The sequence below is a fragment of the Entelurus aequoreus genome, linkage group LG03, assembly GCF_033978785.1.
Source record: "Entelurus aequoreus isolate RoL-2023_Sb linkage group LG03, RoL_Eaeq_v1.1, whole genome shotgun sequence".
Classification (NCBI taxonomy): domain Eukaryota; kingdom Metazoa; phylum Chordata; class Actinopteri; order Syngnathiformes; family Syngnathidae; genus Entelurus; species Entelurus aequoreus.
In genome coordinates this window covers 3,691,809-3,716,808 of record NC_084733.1, presented here as the reverse complement: position 1 = coordinate 3,716,808, position 25,000 = coordinate 3,691,809, and the positions used below count along the sequence as shown (strand labels likewise).

The following is a 25,000-nucleotide window of genomic DNA, read 5'->3' as shown; positions in this document are numbered from 1 at the left end:
TTCTAATAATAATAATACTTCTAATAATAATAATAATACATCTAATAATAATAATAATAATACAAATGTGTGTTGAGATTCCAGGGGGTCCAAAGTGCTAAAAGTGGGCGTGGCTTGGCAATAGTCAGCAAAAAAAAACTCATTGCAGTTTTGATTGGCGTGACAGACCTCTTGGAAAATGGCATTTGTGCTGCTTCACACACACACACACACACACACACACACACACACACACACACACACACACACACACACACACACACACACACACACACACACACGCACACGCACACGCACTCGCGTCCCTGAAGATGCCCTCCAAGTCCTCATGTCCTTCCTTGCCACTGCCAGTAGTCGTCCTCGCCACTGTCCGTGGAGGCGTCATCGTCGTCCTCCTCCTCGCTGTCTCCGCCCGCCGGCCGGACTCCGTTCTGTTGCCGGGCGACCATGAGTGCCGCGGCGGTGGCGGCCTGAGCGGCGGCGGCGGCGCGGTCCTCCGCCTCCTTCTGGCGCAGGGCGGCGGCCTTCTTCTCCTGCTCGGCGTGACTCTTCATGTGGGCGCTGCGACTCTTCACCTTGTAGAAGATCCTGCGGAGGGGAAGGAAAGGTCAGAGGTCGGAAACCAGCAGACGTTCCCCGCCGCCGGAAAAGTTAGCATGTTGACATTTCCACACAAGTTGAGGGAAATGTAGGATGATGTCATCAAGATATTACTCAAGTAGCATGTCGAGAACAATTAGGCTGCTTTAGTACTATTTTCATTGAAAATGACATACCATAATAACTACACACACACACACACACACACACACACACACACACACACACACACACACACACACACACACACACACACACACACACACACACACACACACACACACGTAAGCGAGTGTATAGCGTGAAGTTCACCAAGTTAGCATGACAAACAAGGATGCTATGTTAAAGTGAAATGTAAAAGTAAACACGCCGAAAAAAAGTTAGCCCGCTGGAAAATTTAGCATTCTGAAAAATAGTTAGCATGTTGGTAAAAGTTATCAATGCGGGAGGATTTAGGATGTAGGGAATATTTAGCATGTTGGAACAAGTTAGCATGTTGGAAAAAGTAAACACACCGAAAAAAGTTAGCCTGCTGGAAAATTATGCATTCTGAAAAAAATAGTTAGCATGTTGGTAAAAGTTATCAAAGCAAGAGAAGTTAGCATGTAGAGAATATTTAGCATGCGGGGGAAAAAGTTAGCATGTTGGAAAAAGTAAATTTGCTGAAAAAAGTCCGCATGAAGGAAAAGTTAGCACGTTGGGAAATAGTTTGCAACACCAAAAAAAGTTAGCCCGCTGGAAAAGTTGGCATTCTGAAGAAAAAAAAAGTTAGCTTGTGGGTAAAAGTTATCAATGCGGGAGAAGTTAGCATGCGGTAAAAAGTTAGCATGTTGAAAAAAAGTAAACATGCTGAGAAAAGTCAGCATGCAGGAAATGTTAGCATGTGGAAAATGGTTAGCATGCTGGAAAAAGTTAACACATGGAAAAAAGTTAGCCCGCTAGGAAATGTAGCATTCTGAAAAAAAGTTAGCATGTAGGGAAAAGTTGTGAATGCGGGAGAAGTTAGCATGTAGAGAATATTTAAGAACCGGGGAAAAGTTAGCATATTGGAAAAAATAAACATGCTGAAAAAAGTTAGCATGCTGGAAAAAAAATTGTATGCGGTAAAAAGTTAGCATGCTGTAAAAAGTAAACACACCGAAAAAAGTTAGCCCGCTGGAAAATTTAGCATTCTGAAAAAAGTTAGCATGTGGGGAAAAGTTATCAATGCGGGAGAAGTTAGCATGTAGAGAATATTTAGCGTGTTGGAAAGTTAGCGTTTTGGAAAAAGTAAACATGCTGAAAAAAGTGAGCATGCAGGAAAAGTTAACATGTGGAAAATACTTAGCATGCTGGAAAAAGTTAACACATGGAAAAAAGTTAGCCCGCTAGGAAATGTAGCATTCTGAAAAAAAGTTAGCATGTAGAGAATATTTAACATGCGGGAAAAATTTAGCATATTGGAAAAAATAAACATGCAGAAAAAAAGTTAGCATGCGGAAAATGGTTAGCATGCTGGAAAAAGTAAACACATTGACAAAAGTTAGCCCGCTGGAAAATTTAGCATTCTGAAAAAAGTTAGCATGCAGGAAAAGTTAACATGTGGAAAACGGTTAGCATGCTGGAAAATATTTAGTATGCGGTAAAAAAGTTAGCGCGCTGGTAAAAGTTAACACGCTGGAAAGAAATAGGAGGCGGGAATAAGTTAGCATGCTAAGTAAGTTAGCGTGTGAGGAAAGTTATGTGTTAGTTGGTGGAACCCTCAACTTGTCATTCCCATTTGCTGACTTAGTTCAAAGTGCTACTAAAGCGTTAGCACTAGTAAGTTAGCGACATGCAGGTGCTAACGGTTGCTAGGACACGGATAGCACCTGCTCTGGGATGGTTACGTAACAGGAAGTAGACGACTCACCTGCTCTGGGATGGTTACGTAACAGGAAGTAGACGACTCCCCTGCTCTGGGATGGTTACGTAACAGGAAGTAGACGACTCACCTGCTCTGGGATGGTTACGTAACAGGAAGTAGACGACTCACCTGCTCTGGGATGGTTACGTAACAGGAAGTAGACGACTCACCTGCTCTGGGATGGTTACGTAACAGGAAGTAGACGACTCACCTGCTCTGGGACGGTTACGTAACAGGAAGTAGACGACTCACCTGCTCTGGGACGGTTACGTAACAGGAAGTAGACGACTCACCTGCTCTGGGATGGTTACGTAACAGGAAGTAGACGACTCCCCTGCTCTGGGACGGTTACGTAACAGGAAGTAGACGACTCCCCTGCTCTGGGACGGTTACGTAACAGGAAGTAGACGACTCACCTGCTCTGGGATGGTTACGTAACAGGAAGTAGACGACTCACCTGCTCTGGGATGGTTACGTAACAGGAAGTAGACGACTCACCTGCTCTGGGATGGTTACGTAACAGGAAGTAGACGACTCACCTGCTCTGGGATGGTTACGTAACAGGAAGTAGACGACTCACCTGCTCTGGGACGGTTACGTAACAGGAAGTAGACGACTCACCTGCTCTGGGACGGTTACGTAACAGGAAGTAGACGACTCACCTGCTCTGGGATGGTTACGTAACAGGAAGTAGACGACTCCCCTGCTCTGGGACGGTTACGTAACAGGAAGTAGACGACTCACCTGCTCTGGGATGGTTACGTAACAGGAAGTAGACGACTCACCTGCTCTGGGACGGTTACGTAACAGGAAGTAGACGACTCACCTGCTCTGGGATGGTTACGTAACAGGAAGTAGACGACTCACCTGCTCTGGGATGGTTACGTAACAGGAAGTAGACGACTCACCTGCTCTGGGACGGTTACGTAACAGGAAGTAGACGACTCACCTGCTCTGGGACGGTTACGTAACAGGAAGTAGACGACTCACCTGCTCTGGGATGGTTACGTAACAGGAAGTAGACGACTCCCCTGCTCTGGGACGGTTACGTAACAGGAAGTAGACGACTCCCCTGCTCTGGGACGGTTACGTAACAGGAAGTAGACGACTCACCTGCTCTGGGACGGTTACGTAACAGGAAGTAGACGGCTCACCTGCTCTGGGACGGTTACGTAACAGGAAGTAGACGGCTCACCTGCTCTGGGACGGTTACGTAACAGGAAGTAGACGACTCACCTGCTCTGGGATGGTTACGTAACAGGAAGTAGACGGCTCACCTGCTCTGGGACGGTTACGTAACAGGAAGTAGACGACTCACCTGCTCTGGGACGGTTACGTAACAGGAAGTAGACGACTCACCTGCTCTGGGACGGTTACGTAACAGGAAGTAGACGACTCCCCTGCTCTGGGACGGTTACGTAACAGGAAGTAGACGACTCACCTGCTCTGGGACGGTTACGTAACAGGAAGTAGACGACTCACCTGCCACATTTCTTGCAGGGAAACTCTCCCTCGGGGCCGGCGGGCACCTTGCTGGCTGTGGGCGGGGCCGTCCTGGCGCCGTCCTTGTGCTGCTTTTTGGGGCCGGGAGGGTGTGGACGAGGGGCGGAGCCCAAGCCAGGAGGCGGCGGCTTGTCTCTCTCGATGATGTCATCCTGAGTTCTCATGATCAGGACAGTTGTGAGCTGCCATGACATGTGAAGTAAATGAGCATAGTTGCTATAGCGATGAATGTCCACTGGAGGGCAGCAGACACACTCCGCATCTACACCAGCAAGTCAAGCAGAGTTCATAGAAACTAAACTGCTAACTTAATTTAACCTAACCTAACGTATCTTAAGATAAACAAACCCTAACCTAAACTAACCAAAGCTAAACTAACCTAACATACCTAACCTAAAATAATCCCTAATTTAACTTGACCTAGCCTTACCAAACAATAACCTAGCCTGACTTAACCAAACCCTAACGTAAGCTATCTTAGGTTAACCTACCCTAACTTAAGGTAAGCTAAGCTAACCTACCCAATCCTAACTTGACTTAACCAAACCCTAACCTCTAACTTTAAATTAAGTAGTTAAAATGTAGGTAAATAGTTCAATTAAACTTAACTTAACCGACCTAACCTAAGCTAACTTAATTTAACCTAACCTAACTTATCTTAAGATAAACAAACCCTAACCTAAACTAACCAAAGCTAAGCTAACCTAAAATACCTAACCTACAATAAACCCTAACCTAACTTGACTTAGCGTTACCAAACAATAACCTAGCCTAATTTAACCAAACCCTAACCTAAGCTATATTAGGCTAACCTACCCTAACTTAAGGTAACCTAAGCTAACCTACCCTATCCTAACTTGACTTAACCTAACCCCTAACTTTAAGTTAAGTAGTTAAAATGTAGGTAAATAGTTCAATTAAACTTAACTTAACCGACCTAACCTAAGCTAACTTAATTTAACCTAACCTAATTTATCTTAAGCTAAACAAACCCTAACCTAAACTAACCAGAGCTAAGCTAAGCTAACATACCTAACCTAACATAATCCCTAACCTAACTTGACCTAGCGTTACCAAACAATAACCTAGCCTAATATAACCAAACCCTAACCTAAGCTATATTAGGCTAACCTACCCTAACTTAAGGTAACCTAAGCTAACCTACCCTATCCTAACCTGACTTAACCAAACCCTAACCTCCAGCTCAAGTTAAGTAGTGAAAGTTTAGGTTAAGTAGTTAAAGTTAGGTAGTTAAAGTAAAATTTAATTTTAATTTAAGTAGTTAAAATGTAAGTAAAATAGTTAAAGTTAAACTTAACCTTAACCTAACCTAAGCTAACTTAACCTAACCTAAACTAACCAAAGCTAAGCTAACCTAACCTTACTTGACATGTCGTAACCAAACAATACCCAAACCTAACTTAACCAAAACCTAACCTAAGCTATCTTAGGCTAACCTACCCTAACTTAAGGTAGCCTAAGCTAACCTACCCTATCATAACCTGACTTAACCAAACCCTAACCGAAGATAACTTATGCTAACTTAAGATAACCTATCCTAAGCTAAACTTAAACTAACTTAACCAAACCCTAACCTAAGATAATTGACTTTAACCTAACCTAACCCACCCTACTCTAAACTAACCTAACCCAAGATAAACTAACTTTCTAGTACTTTTTGACATTGACAAGACATGATGTCATTTTGTCAAATCATGACATCATCAATCATCCTCGCCACTCACGTTGTCGGCGGACGGCAGCAAGAGCCCGCCTCCGGGAGGGCCGACTTCCTGTTTCCTGTCAGCTGACTCGTCCTGCTTCCTGCTGTCTTCCTGCTGCTGCTGCTGCTGAGAGACCTGCAAGGACGAGGGTGGACTTTTGGAGACACCACCACGTATCCCGCCCGCCATCTGACTCGCCGCTCAAACTTTTTGTGTTCTACGTGTACATTTGTGACTGACCTTGTGCTCCGCCGCCACCTCGGCGTGGATCTCCGACGTCGCGGCCTCGCCGTAAAACGCCGTCCCGTTACGTCCCGTCTTGACGTGCTTCTTGTGGGAGTAGTAGAACTCTACACACTGTGCCACCGTCTTGCTGCTCACCTGTCACAACAACACTAACCTAGTTAACACTAACCTACTCACCTGGCACAACACTAACCTAGTTAACACTAACCTACTCACCTGTCACAACACTAACCTAGTTAACACTAACCTAGTTATGTTGCTGCTCATCTGTCACGACACTAACCTAGTTAACACTAACCTACTCACCTGTCACAACACTAACCTACTCACCTGCCACAACACTAACCTAGTTAACACTAACCTAGCTATGTTGCTGCTCATCTGTCACAACACTAACCTAGTTAACACTAACCTACTCACATGTCACAACACTAACCTAGTTAACACTAACCTAGTTATGTTGCTACTCACCTGTCACAACACTAACCTAGTTAACACTAACCTACTCACATGTCACAACACTAACCTAGTTAACACTAACCTAGTTATGTTGCTGCTCACCTGTCACGACACTAACCTAGTTAACACTAACCTACTCACCTGTCACAACACTAACCTACTCACCTGCCACAACACTAACCTAGTTAACACTAACCTAGCTATGTTGCTGCTCACCTGTCACAACACTAACCTAGTTAACACTAACCTACTCACCTGTCACAACACTAAACTAGTTAACACTAACCTACTCACCTGTCACAACACTAACCTAGTTAACACTAACCTACTCACCTGTCACAACACTAAACTAGTTAACACTAACCTAGTTATGCTGCTGCTCACCTGTCACAACACTAACCTAGTTAACACTAACCTACTCACCTGCCACAACACTAACCTAGTTAACACTAACCTAGCTATGTTGCTGCTCACCTGTCACAACACTAACTTAGTTAACACTAACATACTCACCTGTCACAACACTAACCTAGTTAACACTAACCTACTCACATGTCACAACACTAACCTAGTTAACACTAACCTAACATGCAACTATCATTATTATTATCATTATTACATGCAAGCTGATATCACACTGATCTCCGATATCAATATCGTAGCGGGACACCACTAATAAATATGATTGCTTGTACCGCAGGTTGTATCGGACATTTGCGATACCTGATCTTTTGCTGGTATTGAACTGATATCCAATATTAATGTCGTATCTGGACACCACTAATAAATATGATTGCTTGTATCGGACCTTGTATCGGCCATTTTACATGCAAGTTCATACCATCCGAAATTTGATATTTTGCTGGTATCGAACTGATATCCGATATTAACATCAAATTGGGACACCACTAATCAATATGATTGCTTGTACCGCAGGTTGTATCGGACATTTGCGATACCTGATCTTTTGCTGGTATTGAACTGATATCCGATATCAATGTCGTATCTGGACACCACTAATAAATATGACTGCTTATATTGTATATTTTACATGCAAGCTGATATCAGACTGATCTCCGGTATCAATATCTTAGCGGTACACCACTAATAAATATGATTGCTTGTATCGGACCTTGTATCGGCCATTTTACATGCAAGTTTATATCATCCAAAATTTTGTATTTTGCTGGTATCGAACATCTAAGTGGGACACCACTAATAAATATGATTGCTTGTACCAGAGGTTGTATCGGACATTTTACATGCAAGTTCATATCATCCAAAATTTGATATTTTGCCGGTATCGAACTGATTCCCAATATTAACATCTAATTGGGACGCCGCTAATAAATATGACTGCTGGTACCGGAGGTTGTATCGGAGATTTTACATGCAAGTTCATATCATCCAACATTTGATCTTTTGCTGGTATTGAACTGATATCCAATATCAATGTCGTATCAGGACACCACTAATAATTATGACTGCTTATATTGTATATTTTACATGCAAGCTGATATCAGACTGATCTCCGATATCAATATCGTAGCGGGACACCACTAATAAATATGATTGCTTGTATCGGACCTTATATCGGCCATTTTACATGCAAGTTCATACCATCCAAAATGTGATATTTTGCTGGTATCGAACTGATATCCGATATTACCATCTAATTGGGACGCCGCTAATAAATATGACTGCTAGTACCAGAGGTTGTATCGGACATTTTACATGCAAGTTGAAGTCATCTGATATCTGATCTTTTGCTGGTATTGAACTGATATCCGATATCAATGTCGTATCTGGACACCACTAATAAATATGACTGCTTATATTGTATATTTTACATGCAAGCTGATATCAGACTGATCTCAGATATCAATATCGTAGTGGGACACCACTAATAAATATGATTGCTTGTATCGGACCTTGTATCGGCCATTTTACATGCAAGTTTATATCATTCGAAATTTTGTATTTTGCTGGTATCGAACATCTAAGTGGGACACCACTAATAAATATGATTGCTTGTACCAGAGGTTGTATCGGACATTTGCGATACCTGATCTTTTGCTGGTATTGAACTGATATCCAATATCAATGTCGTATCGGGACACCACTAATAAATATGACTGCTTATATTGTATATTTTACATGCAAGCTGATATCACACTGATCTCAGATATCAATATCGTAGCGGGACGCCACTAATAAATATGATTGCTTGTATCGGACCTTGTATCGGCCATTTTACATGCAAGTTCATATCATCCAAAATTTGATATTTTGCCGGTATCGAACTGATTCCCGATATTAACATCTAATTGGGACGCCGCTAATAAATATGACTGCTAGTACCGGAGGTTGTATCGGAAATTTTACATGCAAGCTGATGTCATCTGATACCTGATTTTTTGCTGGTATTGAACTGATATCCGATATCAATGTCGTATCGGGACACCACTAATAATTATGACTGCTTATATTGTATATTTTACATGCAAGCTGATATCAGACTGATCTCCGATATCAATATCGTATATGGACAACACTAATCAGTACGACTGCTTGTATCGGCGCTTATATCGAACATTTTAAGCAAACTGACATAATCTGATACTTGATCTTTTGCTGGTATCGGACTGATATCAGATATTAACATTGAATAAATATGATTGCTTGTACCGGAGGTTGTATCGGACATTTACGATACTTGATCTTTTGCTGGTATTGAACTGATATCCAATATCAATGTCGTATCGGGACACCACTAATAAATATGGCTGCTTATATTGTGTATTTTACATGCAAGCTGATATCAGACTGATCTCCGATATCAATATCGTAGCAGGACACCACTAATAAATATGATTGCTTGTATCGGACCTTGTATCGGCCATTTTACATGCAAGTTCATATCATCCAAAATTTGATATTTTGCTGGTATCGAACTGATTATTAACATCTAATTGGGACGCCGCTAATAAATATGACTGCTAGTACCGGAGGTTGTATCGGACATTTTACATGCAAGCTGATGTCATCTGATACCTGATCTTTTGCTGGTATTGAACTGATATCCGATATCAATGTCGTATCTGGACACCACTAATAATTATGACTGCTTATATTGTGTATTTTACATGCAAGCTGATATCAGACTGATCTCCGATATCAATATCGTATATGGACAACACTAATCAGTACGACTGCTTGTATCGGCGCTTATATCGAACATTTTAAGCAAACTGACATAATCTGATACTTGATCTTTTGCTGGTATCGGACTGATATCAGATATTAACATTGAATAAATTTGATTGCTTGTACCGGAGGTTGTATCGGACATTTCCGATACCTGATCTTTTGCTGGTATTGAACTGATATCCAATATCAATGTCGTATCTGGACATAACTAATAATTATGACTGCTTATATTGTATATTTTACATGGAAGCTGATATCAGACTGATCTCCGATTTTAATATCTTATCAGGACAGTACTAATAAATATGATTGCTTGTATCGGACCTTGTATCAGCCATTTTATATGCAAGTTCATATTATCTGAAATTTGATATTTTGCTGGTATCAAACTGATATCTGATATTAACACCAATTTGGAACACCACTAATAAATATGACTGCTGGTACTGGAGGTTGTATCGGACGGACATTTTACATGCAAGTTCATATCATCCGAAATTTGATATTTTGCTGGTATCGAACTGATATCCGATATTAACATCTAAGTGGGACACCACTAATAAATATGACTGCTGGTACCGGAGATTGTATCGGACATTTTACATGCAAGTTCATATCATCCAACATTTGATCTTTTGCTGGTATTAGACTGATAGCCGATATTAACATCTAAGTGGGACACCACTAATAAATATGACTGCTGGTACTGGAGGTTGTATCGGACATTTTACATGCAAGTTCATAATATCCGAAATTTGATATTTTGCTGGTATTGAACTGATATCCGATATTAACATCTAAGTGGGACACTACTAATAAATATGATTGCTTGTATCGGACATTTCTGATACTTGATCTTTTGCTGGTATTAGACTGATAGCCGATATTAACATCTAAGTGGGACACTACTAATAAATATAATTGCTTGTATCGGACATTTCTGATACTTGATCTTTTGCTGGTATTGAACTGATATCCAATATCAATGTCGTATCAGGACACCACTAATAAATATGACTGCTTATAGTGTGTATTATACATGCAAGCTGATATCAGACTGATTTCTGATATCAATATCGTATCAGGACACTAGTAATAAATATGACTGCTTATATTGTGTATTTTACATGCAAGCTGATATCAGATGGATTTCTGATATCAATATCGTATCAGGACACTACTAATAAATATGATTGCTTATATCGGACATTTCTGATACTTGATCTTTTGCTGGTATTGAACTGATATCCAATATCAATGTCGTATCGGGACACCACTAATAAATATGACTGCTTATAGTGTGTATTATACATGCAAGCTGATATCAGACTGATCTCCGATATCAATATCGTATATGGACAACACTACGACTGCTTGTATCGGCGCTTACATCGAACATTTTACAAGCAAACTGATATCATCTGATACGTGATCTTTTGCGGTTGCCGGACCGATATCGATATGAACACGGGATGAAAACATGACTGCTGGCGTGTAAGACACTTGATATCAACGCGGCTGGACATGTGTGGCTTTAAAAGTCAGATGTTGTGATGTCACTTCCTGTTTGCTCACCAGCTTCTGCACCATGAAGAAGTCCTTCTTGTGGCCGCTGATGCCTTTGTTGAAGTGACGTCTCTCTATTGCCGACCAGCTGTCTGAACCTGACATGTTGTTGTTTACACAACAAGAAAGAAGGAATGTTAGTAGCAGACATGTTGTTGTTTACACACACAACAAGAAAGAAAGAAGGAATGTTAGTAGCAGACATGTTGTTGTTTACACACGCAACAAGAAAGAAGGAATGTTAGTAGCAGACATGTTGTTGTTTACACACGCAACAAGAAAGAAAGAAGGAATGTTAGTAGCAGACATGTTGTTGTTTACACAACAAGAAAGCAGGAATGTTAGTAGCAGACATGTTGTTGTTTACACACACAACAAGAAAGAAGGAATGTTAGTAGCAGACATGTTGTTGTTTACACACACAACAAGAAAGCAGGAATGTTAGTAGCAGACATGTTGTTGTTTACACACACAACAAGAAAGCAGGAATGTTAGTAGCAGACATGTTGTTGTTTACACAACAAGAAAGCAGGAATGTTAGTAGCAGACATGTTGTTGTTTACACAACAAGAAAGCAGGAATGTTAGTAGCAGACATGTTGTTGTTTACACACACAACAAGAAAGAAGGAATGTTAGTAGCAGACATGTTGTTGTTTACACAACAAGAAAGCAGGAATGTTAGTAGCAGACATGTTGTTGTTTACACACACAACAAGAAAGAAGGAATGTTAGTAGCAGACATGTTGTTGTTTACACAACAAGAAAGAAGGAATGTTAGTAGCAGACATGTTGTTGTTTACACACACAACAAGAAAGAAGGAATGTTAGTAGCAGACATGTTGTTGTTTACACAACAAGAAAGAAGGAATGTTAGTAGCAGACATGTTGTTGTTTACACACACAACAAGAAAGCAGGAATGTTAGTAGCAGACATGTTGTTGTTTACACACACAACAAGAAAGAAGGAATGTTAGTAGCAGACATGTTGTTGTTTACACAACAAGAAAGCAGGAATGTTAGTAGCAGACATGTTGTTGTTTACACACACAACAAGAAAGAAGGAATGTTAGTAGCAGACATGTTGTTGTTTACACAACAAGAAAGAAGGAATGTTAGTAGCAGACATGTTGTTGTTTACACACACAACAAGAAAGAAGGAATGTTAGTAGCAGACATGTTGTTGTTTACACAACAAGAAAGAAGGAATGTTAGTAGCAGACATGTTGTTGTTTACACACACAACAAGAAAGCAGGAATGTTAGTAGCAGACATGTTGTTGTTTACACACGCAACAAGAAAGAAAGAATGTTAGTAGCAGACATGTTGTTGTTTACACAACAAGAAAGAAAGAAGGAATGTTAGTAGCAGACATGTTGTTGTTTACACACACAACAAGAAAGAAGAAGGAATGTTAGTAGCAGACATGTTCATCAACCTTACAACACACACACTTCATGACCATGACAATAAACAATGGCCGTGCTGTCTCCTGCTAGTGTGGGGGGATTAAATAAGACTCTTCTTCTCAGACGCCATGTTGACCTCACAGTCCTTCTTCTCTCTCTCTGGTGCAGCTGCCATCACTCACTGGCACCTTCATGGCAGCTAAACAATCCACTCATTCACATGAATACCATTACTTCTCTGGCTTTGAAGCTAGTGTTGCTAATCTAGCATGAAGTTAAAAGGTTATGTTAGCATGTAGCTCACATAGCTATGCTAGTGTTGTTCACCTAGCATGAATGTTAGCATGCACTGTAGCTCACATAGCTACACGCTCTCCCTGACCACCTGAGGGCACCACAGACTGTGGATGCTTTTAAAAAAGGCTTAAAAACCTTTCATTTAAAAAAAGCCTTTTTTTTTTTTTTTTAGATATATGCATACTTGTTTAGCTATTTGGCTGTTCTAGTTTTTTATTTTTTTTATTTTTTAGTATCTTTTAATTTTTTATTTTATTTTTTTTATTTTTTTTTTAATACACTGTAGCACTTTGAGGTTGTTTACTCAATGTAAAGTGCTTTTTACAAATAAAATCTATTATTATTATTATTATTATAGCTATGCTAGTGTTGTTAACCTAGCGTGAATGTTAGCATGTAGCTCACATAGCTATGCTAAAGTTACTAACCTAGCATGATGTTACACTCAATCAATGTTTATTTATATAGCCCTAAATCACAAGTGTCTCAAAGGGCTGCACAAGCCACAACGACATCACACTGTAAAGTTAAAATTTGTGTACAAGTATGTTTTTAACACATTGATTTTTTATACATTGATTTTTTCTGCACTGAGTTTTTGTACACAATTTTTTTTATAAAATGCTTTTTTTATACATTGAATTTTTTACACTGAATTTTTATACAAATACTTTTTCAACACGTTGATTTTTTATACATTGAATTCTTCTGCAGTGACTTTTTATACACTAAATTTTTTGAAACGATTTTTATACATTTTAATTTTTTACACGGAATTTTTATACAAAGATTTTTTTAACACATTGATTTTTTATACATAACATTTTTCTGCACTGACTTTTTATACACAACATTTTTATAAAATTATTATTTATACATTTTAATTTTTACACTGACATTTTTTACACTAATTTTTTATACAAAGATTTTTTTTGACACATTGATTTTTTATACATTACATTTTTCTGCACTGACTTTTTATACACAAATTTTTTAATAAAATGCATTTTTATACATTGAATTTTTTACACTGACATTTTTTACACTGAATTTTTATACAAAGATTTTTGTAACACATTGATTTTTTATACATTTAATTTTTCTGCACTGACATTTTATACACACATTTTTTATAAAACGATTTTTATACATTTAATTTTTTACACTGACATTTTTTACACTGAATTTTTATACAAAGATTTTTTTAACACATTGATTTTTTTATACATGTAATTCTTCTGCACTGACTTTTTATACACTAAATTTTTATAAAACGATTTTTATAAATTTTTATTTTTTACACTGAATTTTTATACAAAGATTTTTTTTAACACATTGATTTTTTATACATTTAATTCTTCTGCACTGACTTTTTAATACACCCAATTTTTATAAAATTATTATTTATACATTTTATTTTTTACACTGACATTTTTTACACAGATTTTTTACACAAATGTTTTTTTAACACATTGATTTTTTTATACATTAAATTTTTCTGCACTGACTTTTTATACACAATTTTTTTATAAAATGTATTTTTTACACTGACATTTTTTACACTGAATTTTTGTACACATTTTGTTAACACATTGATTTTTTATACATTAAATTTTTCTGCACTGACTTTTTATACACAATTTTTTTATAAAATGTATTTTTTACACTGACATTTTTTACACTGAATTTTTGTACACATTTTGTTAACACATTGATTTTTTATACATTTAATTCTTCTGCACTGACTTTTTATACACACATTTTTTATAAAATTATTATTTATACATTTTATTTTTTACACTGACATTTTTTACACTGATTTTTTATACAAATGTTTTTTTAACACATTGATTTTTTTATAAATTGTTCTGCACTGACTTTTTATAAAATTATTATCTATACATTTTATTTTTTACTTTGACATTTTTTACACTGATTTTTTATACAAAGATTTTTTTTGACACATTGATTTTTTATACATTACATTTTTCTGCACTGACTTTTTATACACAAATTTTTCATAAAAAGTATTTTTTACACTGACATTTTTTACACTGAATTTTTGTGCAAATATTTTTTTAACACATTGATTTTTTTATACATTTAATTTTTCTGCACTGACTTTTTATACACAATTTTTTTTAATAAAATGCATTTTTATACATTGAATTTTTTTACACTGACATTTTTTACACTGAATTTTTATACAAAGATTTTTGTAACACATTGATTTTTTATACATTTAATTTTTCTGCACTGACTTTTTATACATACATTTTTTATAAAACGATTTTTATACATTTAATTTTTTACACTGACATTTTTTACACTGAATTTTTATACAAAGATTGTTTTAACACATTGATTTTTTATACATGTAATTCTTCTGCACTGACTTTTTATACACTAAATTTTTATAAAACGATTTTTATAAATTTTTATTTTTTTACACTGACATTTTTTACACTGAATTTTTATACAAATATTTTTTTTAACACATTGATTTTTTATACATTTAATTCTTCTGTACTGACTTTTTATACACTAAATTTTTATAAAATTATTATTTATACATTTTATTTTTTACACTGACATTTTTTACACTGATTTTTTACACAAATATTTTTTCAACACATTGATTTTTTTATACATAAAATTTTTCTGCACTGACTTTTTATACACCATTTTTTTATAAAATGTATTTTTTACACTGACATTTTTTACACTGAATTTTTGTACACATTTTGTTAACACATTGATTTTTTATACATTTAATTCTTCTGCACTGACTTTTTATACACACATTTTTTATAAAATTATTATTTGTACATTTTATTTTTTACACTGACATTTTTTACACTGATTTTTTATACAAATATTTTTTAACACATTGATTTTTTTATAATTTTTTCTGCACTGACTTTTTATAAAATTATTATCTATACATTTTATTTTTTAAACTTACATTTTTTACACTGATTTTGTATACAAAGATTTTTTTTTGACACATTGATTTTTTATACATTACATTTTTCTGCACTGACTTTTTATACACAAATTTTTCATAAAAAGTAATTTTTACACTGACATTTTTTACACTGAATTTTTATACAAAGATTTTTGTAACACATTGATTTTTTATACATTTAATTTTTCTGCACTGACTTTTTATACACACATTTATTATAAAATGTATTTTTTGCACTGACTTTTACACTGAGTTTTTGTACAAATATTTTTTTATGCCATCGAGTTTTTATACATTAAATTTTTCTGCACTGACTTTTTATACACAATTTTTTTTAATAAAACGCTTTTTTGTACATTGAATTTTTTACACTGAATATTTATACAAAGCCTTTTTTTTAACACATTGATTTTTTTTTATACATTTCATTCTTCTGCACTGACTTTTTAAACTCTAAATTTTTGTAAATGATTTTTATACATTTTTATTTTTTACACTGACATTTTTTAAACTGAATTTTTATACAGAGATTTTTTTTAACACATTGATTTTTTATACATTAAATTTTTCTGCACTGACTTTTTATGCACACCATTTTTATAAAATGTATACACAAATTTAGTATAAAATGCATTTTTTACACTGACTATTTTCACACTGAATTTTTATACAAATATTTTTTAACACATTGATTTTTTGTACATTTAATTCTTCTGGACTGACTTTTTATACACATTTTTTTATAAAACGATTTTTATACATTTTATTTTTTACACTGACATTTTTATACAAATATTTTTTTAACACATTGATTTTTTTATACATTAAATTTTTCTGCACTGACTTTTTATGCACACCATTTTTATAAAATGTATACACAAATTTATTATAAAATGTATTTTTTACACTGACTTTTTTTACACTGAATTTTTGTACAAAGATTTTTTTAACACATTGATTTATTTATTCATGTAATTCTTCTGCACTGACTTTTTATACACTAAATTTTTATAAAACGATTTTTATAAATTTTTATTTTTTACACTGAATTTTTATACAAAGATTTTTTTAACACATTGATTTTTTATACATTTAATTCTTCTGCACTGACTTTTCATACACAAAATTTTTTATAAAATAATTATTTATACATTTTATTTTTTACACTGACATTTTTTACACAGATTTTTTACACAAATATTTTTTTAACACATTGATTTTTTATACATTAAATTTTTCTGCACTGACTTTTATACATTAAATTTTTCTGCACTGACTTTTTGTACACAATTTTTTTATAAAATGTATTTTTTACACTGACATTTTTTACACTGAATTTTTGTACACATTTTGTTAACACATTGATTTTTTATACATTTAATTCTTCTGCACTGACTTTTTATACACAAATTTTTTATAAAATTATTATTTATACATTTTATTTTTTACACTGACATTTTTTACACTGAATTTTTGTACAAATATTTTTTTAACACATTGATTTTTTATACATTTTTCTGCACTGACTTTTTATGCACACCATTTTTATAAAATTTATACACAAATTTATTATAAAATGTATTTTTTACACTGACTTTTTTTACACTCAATTTTTATACAAAGATTTTTTTAACACATTGATTTTTTTATACATGTAATTCTTCTGCACTGACTTTTTTTACACTAAATTTTTATAAAACGATTTTTATAAATTTTTATTTTTTACACTGAATTTTTATACAAAGATTTTTTTTAACACATTGATTTTTTATACATTTAATTCTTCTGCACTGACTTTTTATACACTAAATTTTTATAAAATTATTATTTATACATTTTATTTTTTACACTGACATTTTTTACACAGATTTTTTACACAAATATTTTTTTAACACATTGATTTTTTTATACATTAAATTTTTCTGCACTGACTTTTTATACACAATTTTTTTATAAAATGTATTTTTTACACTGACATTTTTTACACTGAATTTTTGTACACATTTTGTTAACACATTGATTTTTTATACATTTAATTCTTCTGCACTGACTTTTTATACACAAATTTTTTATATAATTATTATTCATACATTTTATTTATTACCCTGACATTTTTTACACTGATTTTTTATACAAATATTTTTTTAACACATTGATTTTTTATAAATTTTTCTGCACTGACTTTTTATAAAATTATTATCTATAAATTTTATTTTTTACACTGACATTTTTTACACTGATTTTTTATAAAAAGATTTTTTTTGACACATTGATTTTTTATACATTACATTTTTCTGCACTGACTTTTTATACACAAATTTTTCATAAAAACTATTTTCTACACTGACATTTTTTACACTGAATTTTTATACAAAGATTTTTTTAACACATTGATTTTTTTATACATGTAATTCTTCTGCACTGACTTTTTATACACTAAATTTTTATAAAACGATTCTTATAAATTTTTATTTTTTTACACTGACATTTTTTACACTGAATTTTTATACAAAAGATTTTTTTTAACACATTGATTTTTTATACATTTAATTCTTCTGCACTGACTTTTTATACACTAAATTTTTATACAATTATTATTTATACATTTTATTTTTTACACTGACATTTTTTACACAGATTTTTTACACAAATATTTTTTTAACACATTGATTTTTTTATACATTAAATTTTTCTGCACTGACTTTTTATACACAATTTTTTTATAAAATGTATTTTTTACACTGACATTTTTTACACTGAATTTTTGTACACATTTTGTTAACACATTGATTTTTTATACATTAAATTTTTCTGCACTGACTTTTTATACACAATTTTTTTATAAAATTATTATTTATACATTATATTTTTTACACTGACATTTTTTACACTGATTTTTTATACAAATATTTTTTTAACACATTGATTTTTTATAAATTTTTCTGCACTGACTTTTTATAAAATGATTATCTATACATTTTATTTTTTACACTGACATTTTTATACAAAGATTTTTTTTTTAACAAATTGATTTTTTACACATTTAATTTCTACAAACTGAATTTTTTACACTGAATTTTAAAACACTGAATTTTAAAACAATGTGTTTGGACAAACTGAATTTTTAAACACATGTTTAGTATTTGAAATTGTCAGCATAATTTCATGTCAAACAAATTCATTTCCCAAAATTCAGTTTCATAAATCCAGCGTCCAAAAAAAACAAAGCTTTGGTTAAAAAAAAAGAGAGAAATGAAGCTCCATAAAAAGGAGTATAATGTGATGTTACCTGAGTAGTGGTAGTTGGACAAAGAGTGGGACTTGGGGAAAAGAGGATTCCTCAGCATGAGCATGGACAAAGTGGCCTGGAAAACAAGACATGTTGACAACAATGACATTCTTTTTCAGAACTCTGGCCTCTGAAGGTGTGCAAGATTTCTTATCAAAACATATAAACTTCTGCGCTCCACCATCTTGGCAGAATGCTCCAGAGGAGCGTAGGCGCTTTTAACAGCCCCCTCTTCACCCACTCTCCGTTTCCTTGACAACGCTAAGGCCGATGCTGGCCGCTCGGGCCAAGAATCTGAAACTGCCTCTCGCGCAAAAGCTGCCCTGACGTTAAGGCGTGCGTGTACCGTGGGCCCGGGTTGGTTTTCCGCCCCATTCTTGTGAGAATCCTGCGTATGACTGACGCATTAAGGAGCGGGGGTTAGTTCGTTTTTTTCCAGGACTTTGTTGGCTTCTTTGAGCCCGTTTAAACAGGACTCATGTGATGCGGTCATTAGACTCGCTTACAAACGCCACAATGGAAAAGTCAAAGGAACTCAGCTTTTTGTACCTGCGGACCGGTCAACGCTTGAACATTTGTCCCACGGACCGGTGGGGGGGAGGGGGGGGGTGTATTTAATTTTTTTTTATTAAATTTTTTTTTTTTTTTACATAAATAAATACAATCATGTGTGCTTACGGACTGTATCCCTGCAGACTGTATTGATCTGTATTGATATATAATGCTACCCGGGCACCAGGTAGCCCGTAAGGACCAGATGAGTAGCCCGCCGGCCTGTTCTAAAAATAGCTCAAATAGCAGCACTTACCAGTGAGCTGCATCTATTTTTTAAATTGTATTTATTTACTAGCAAGCTGGTCTCGCTTTGTCTAACATTTTTAATTCCAGGAGAGACAAAACTCAAATAGAATTTAAAAATCCAAGAAAATATTTTAAAGACTTGGTCTTCACTTGTTTAAATAAATTCATACATTTTTTTACTTTGCTTCTTATAACTTTCAGAAAGACAATTTTAGAGAAAATATTTTAATTCTAAGAGAGACAAAACTCAAATACAATTTAAAAATCCAAGAAAATATTTTAAAGACTTGGTCTTCACTTGTTTAAATAAATTCATACATTTTTTTACTTTGCTTCTTATAACTTTCAGAAAGACAATTTTAGAGAAACATTTTTAATTCTAAGAGAGACAAAACTCAAATACAATTTAAAAATCCAAGAAAATATTTTAAAGACTTGGTCTTCACTTGTTTAAATAAATTCATACATTTTTTTACTTTGCTTCTTATAACTTTCAGAAAGACAATTTTAGAGAAACATTTTTAATTCTAAGAGAGACAAAACTCAAATAGAATTTGAAAATCCAAGAAATTATTTTAAAGACTTGGTCTTCACTTGTTTAAATAAATTCATACATTTTTTTACTTTGCTTCTTATAACTTTCAGAAAGACAATTTTAGAGAAACATTTTTAATTCTAAGAGAGACAAAACTCAAATAGAATTTGAAAATCCAAGAAATTATTTTAAAGACTTGGTCTTCACTTGTTTAAATAAATTCATAATTTTTTTTACTTTGCTTCTTATAACTTTCAGAAAGACAATTTTAGAGAAACATTTTTAATTCTAAGAGAGACAAAGCTCAAATAGAATTTAAAAATCCAAGAAAATATTTTAAAGACTTGGTCTTCACTTGTTTAAATAAATTCATACATTTTTTTACTTTGCTTCTTATAACTTTCAGAAAGACAATTTTAGAGAAAAAATTTTAATTCTAAGAGAGACAAAACTCAAATAGAATTTGAAAATCCAAGAAATTATTTTAAAGACTTGGTCTTCACTTGTTTAAATAAATTCATAAATTTTTTTACTTGGTTCTTATAACTTTCAGAAAGACAATTTTAGAGAAAAAAATGTAATTCTAAGAGAGACAAAACTCAAATACAATTTAAAAATCCAAGAAAATATTTTAAAGACTTGTTCTTCACTTGTTTAAATAAATTCATACATTTTTTTACTTTGCTTCTTATAACTTTCAGAAAGACAATTTTAGAGAAAAAATTTTTAATTCTAAGAGAGACAAAACTCAAATAGAATTTGAAAATCCAAGAAATTATTTTAAAGACTTGGTCTTCACTTGTTTAAATAAATTCATACATTTTTTTACTTTGCTTCTTATAACTTTCAGAAAGACAATTTTAGAGAAAAATGTTTAATTCTAAGAGAGACAAAACTCAAATACAATTTAAAAATCCAAGAAAATATTTTAAAGACTTGGTCTTCACTTGTTTAAATAAATTCATACATTTTTTTACTTTGCTTCTTATAACTTTCAGAAAGACAATTTTAGAGAAAAAATTTTTAATTCTAAGAGAGACAAAACTCAAATACAATTTAAAAATCCAAAAAATATTTTAAAGACTTGGTCTTCACTTGTTTAAATAATTTCATACATTTTTTTACTTTGCTTCTTATAACTTTCAGAAAGACAATTTTAGAGAAAATTTTTTAATTCTAAGAGAGACAAAACTCAAATAGAATTTAAAAATCCAAGAAAACATTTTAAAGACTTGGTCTTCACTTGTTTAAATAAATTCATACATTTTTTTACTTTGCTTCTTATAACTTTCAGAAAGACAATTTTAGAGAAACATTTTTAATTCTAAGAGAGACAAAACTCAAATAGAATTTGAAAATCCAAGAAATTATTTTAAAGACTTGGTCTTCACTTGTTTAAATAAATTCATACATTTTTTTACTTTGCTTCTTATAACTTTCAGAAAGACAATTTTAGAGAAACATTTTTAATTCTAAGAGAGACAAAACTCAAATAGAATTTGAAAATCCAAGAAAATATTTTAAAGACTTGGTCTTCACTTGTTTAAATAAATTTTATACATTTTTTTACTTTGCTTCTTATAACTTTCAGAAAGACAATTTTAGAGAAACATTTTTAATTCTAAGAGAGACAAAACTCAAATAGAATTTGAAAATCCAAGAATTTATTTTAAAGACTTGGTCTTCACTTGTTTAAATAAATTCATACATTTTTTTTACTTTGCTTCTTATAACTTTCAGAAAGACAATTTTAGAGAAAAAAATACAACCTTAAAAATGATTTTAGGATTTTTAAACACATATACCTTTTTACCTTTTAAATTCCTTCCTCTTCTTTCCTGACAATTTAAATCAATGTTCAAGTTAAAAAAAATTGTTTTTATTGTAAAGAATAATAAATACATTTTAATTTAATTCTTCATTTTAGCTTCTGTTTTTTCGACGAAGAATATTTCTGAAATATTTCTTCAAACGTATTATGATTAAAAAAATTTTTTTTAATTTCTTGTGCGGCCCCGGTACCAATCGGTCCGCGGCCCGGTGGTTGGGCACCACCGATCTACACAACGTGACAACTTCACTGCTTTTGGGGTTTTGTATCTGCGCGATATTTGTCGACCACACCTCATTAATCCAGGTTCTTTAGGCTGCAATCCCGAATGCGGTGCTCACCATGATGTCGCCCCTGCACTGGTGGAGACAATGGTGCGCCAGCTCCTGGTTGGTGCCTCCTCCGCAGAAAGCGCTGGAAGACGCCAGGTGCATGAGGTCTTTGACTGAGGGCCGACAACAGCAAGTCCCTCAGATCACAACAAAGATGTTCCCTCGGAGGCCGCGTCCTTTTTTCCTTACCTCTTTTGTGGTAGTCTGGCGTGTCCTCCGGATGGGCCGGCGGCTCCCAGACCAGCTCCGCTTGATGGGGATCCAGATCCACCAGTGAGCGCTGCCTCAGTTCTGGCACCTCCGCCTGGTAGTGTGACCCGATATTTATCCGTCTGCGATAAAACGAGGGTAGTCGGGATGTAACAATTACTGTTATTTATGGTCAATTGCAGTGAAGTTACAGGTGCCTAGTATTACTGTTTCCAATTCAAGTGATCGGAAGACAGTGAATAATAATCACACGTCCATTAAATCCACGGACCAGCTCATTTCCTGGAGAAGCAATCTAGCGGCTGGCTAGCAGTGCTGATCGCTAGCAGCTAGCATCCTTAATCAATAGCGAGCAACAAGGGCCATCAATCACTGGCTAGCAGTTATCCCTGTAAATTACTAGCTAGCAGCTATCATCATTATTCATAGGGTAGCAGCTAGCGTCGTTAATCACGAGCTAGCAGCTATCATCATTATTCACAGGGTAGCAGCTAGCGTCGTTAATCACGAGCTAGCAGCTAGCATCATTATTCATAGGGTAGCAGCTAGTGCTGTTAATCACGAGCTAGCAGCTATCATCATTATTCATAGGGTAGCAGCTCGCGCCGTTAATCACGAGCTAGCAGCTAGCATCATTATTCATAGGGTAGCAGCTAGTGCAGCTAATCACGAGCTAGCAGCTATCATCATTATTCATAGGGTAGCAGCTAGCCGGCCTGTTCTAAAAATAGCTCAAATAGCAGCACTTACCAGTGAGCTGCCTCTATTTTTTAAATTGTATTTATTTACTAGCAAGCTGGTCTCGCTTTGTCTAACATTTTTAATTCTAAGAGAGACAAAACTCAAATACAATTTAAAAATCCAAGAAAATATTTTAAAGACTTGGTCTTCACTTGTTTAAATAAATTCATACATTTTTTTTACTTTGCTTCTTATAACTTTCAGAAAGACAATTTTAGAGAAAAATGTTTAATTCTAAGAGAGACAAAACTCAAATAGAATTTGAAAATCCAAGAAAATATTTTAAAGACTTGGTCTTCACTTGTTTAAATAAATTCATAAATTGTTTTACTTTGCTTCTTATAACTTTCAGAAAGACAATTTTAGAGAAACAATTTTAATTCTAAGAGAGACAAAACTCAAATACAATTTAAAAATCCAAGAAAATATTTTAAAGACTTGGTCTTCACTTGTTTAAATAAATTCATACATTTTTTTACTTTGCTTCTTATAACTTTCAGGAAGACAATTTTAGAGAAAAAATACAACCTTAAAAATGATTTTAGGATTTTTAAACACATATACCTTTTTACCTTTTAAATTCCTTCCTCTTCTTTCCTGACAATTTAAATCAATGTTCAAGTAAAAATTTTTTTTTATTGTAAAGAATAATAAATACATTTTAATTTAATTCTTCATTTTAGCTTCTGTTTTTTCGACGAAGAATATTTCTGAAATATTTCTTCAAACGTATTATGATTAAAATTAAAAAAAAAAATATTCTGGCAAATCTAGAAAATCTGTAGAATCAAATTTAAATCTTATTTCAAAGTCTTTTGAATTTATTTTAAAATGTTTGCTCTGGAAAATCTAGAAGAAATAATGATTTGTCTTTGTTAGAAATATAGCTTGGTCCAATTTGTTATATATTCTAACAAAGTGCAGATTGTATTTTAACCTATTTAAAACATGTCATCAAAATTATAAAATTAATCTTAATCAGGAAAAATTACAAATGATGTTCCATAAATTATTTTTTTAAGTTTTTCTCTTTTTTTCGGTTGAATTTTGAATTTTAAAGAGTCGAAATTGAAGATAAACTATGTTTCAAAATTTCATTGTCATTTTTTTCCGTGTTTTCTCCTCTTTTAAACTGTTCAATTAAGTGTAAATATCATTAATTATTAATAATAACAGAGTTAAAGGTAAATTGAGCAAATTGGCTATTTCTGGCAATTTATTTAAGTGTGTATCAAACTGGTAGCCCTTCGCATTAATCACTACCCAAGAAGTAGCTCTTGCTTTCAAAAAGGTTGGTGACCCCTGGCCTAGCCGATGCTTGCCGCCAAACCCACGGATGAAGTCCTTCGTCGCGTCGTCGATCGCTGGAACGCAGGTGAGCACGGCTGTTGATGGG

General features: G+C 33.7%; 1 protein-coding gene across 2 annotated transcripts in view; it reads right to left on the bottom strand.

Moving 5' to 3' along the window:
* Positions 1-25,000, bottom strand: part of mideasb (mitotic deacetylase associated SANT domain protein b) — a 68,778-nt gene that overhangs the window by 68 nt on the left and 43,710 nt on the right. For both annotated transcript variants that reach the window (XM_062040966.1, XM_062040965.1), the window contains exons 6-13: positions 22,843-22,985; positions 22,663-22,766; positions 19,155-19,230; positions 11,203-11,291; positions 5,953-6,093; positions 5,734-5,847; positions 3,968-4,170; positions 1-588 (exon numbers count right to left, since the gene is read on the bottom strand). The exon at positions 1-588 is cut by the window's left edge and continues 68 nt beyond it. In XM_062040966.1, coding sequence (XP_061896950.1) covers positions 327-588; positions 3,968-4,170; positions 5,734-5,847; positions 5,953-6,093; positions 11,203-11,291; positions 19,155-19,230; positions 22,663-22,766; positions 22,843-22,985 — 1,132 coding nt within the window. In that variant the 3' untranslated portion in view covers positions 1-326. The remainder of the gene's footprint in view (positions 589-3,967; positions 4,171-5,733; positions 5,848-5,952; positions 6,094-11,202; positions 11,292-19,154; positions 19,231-22,662; positions 22,767-22,842; positions 22,986-25,000) is intronic.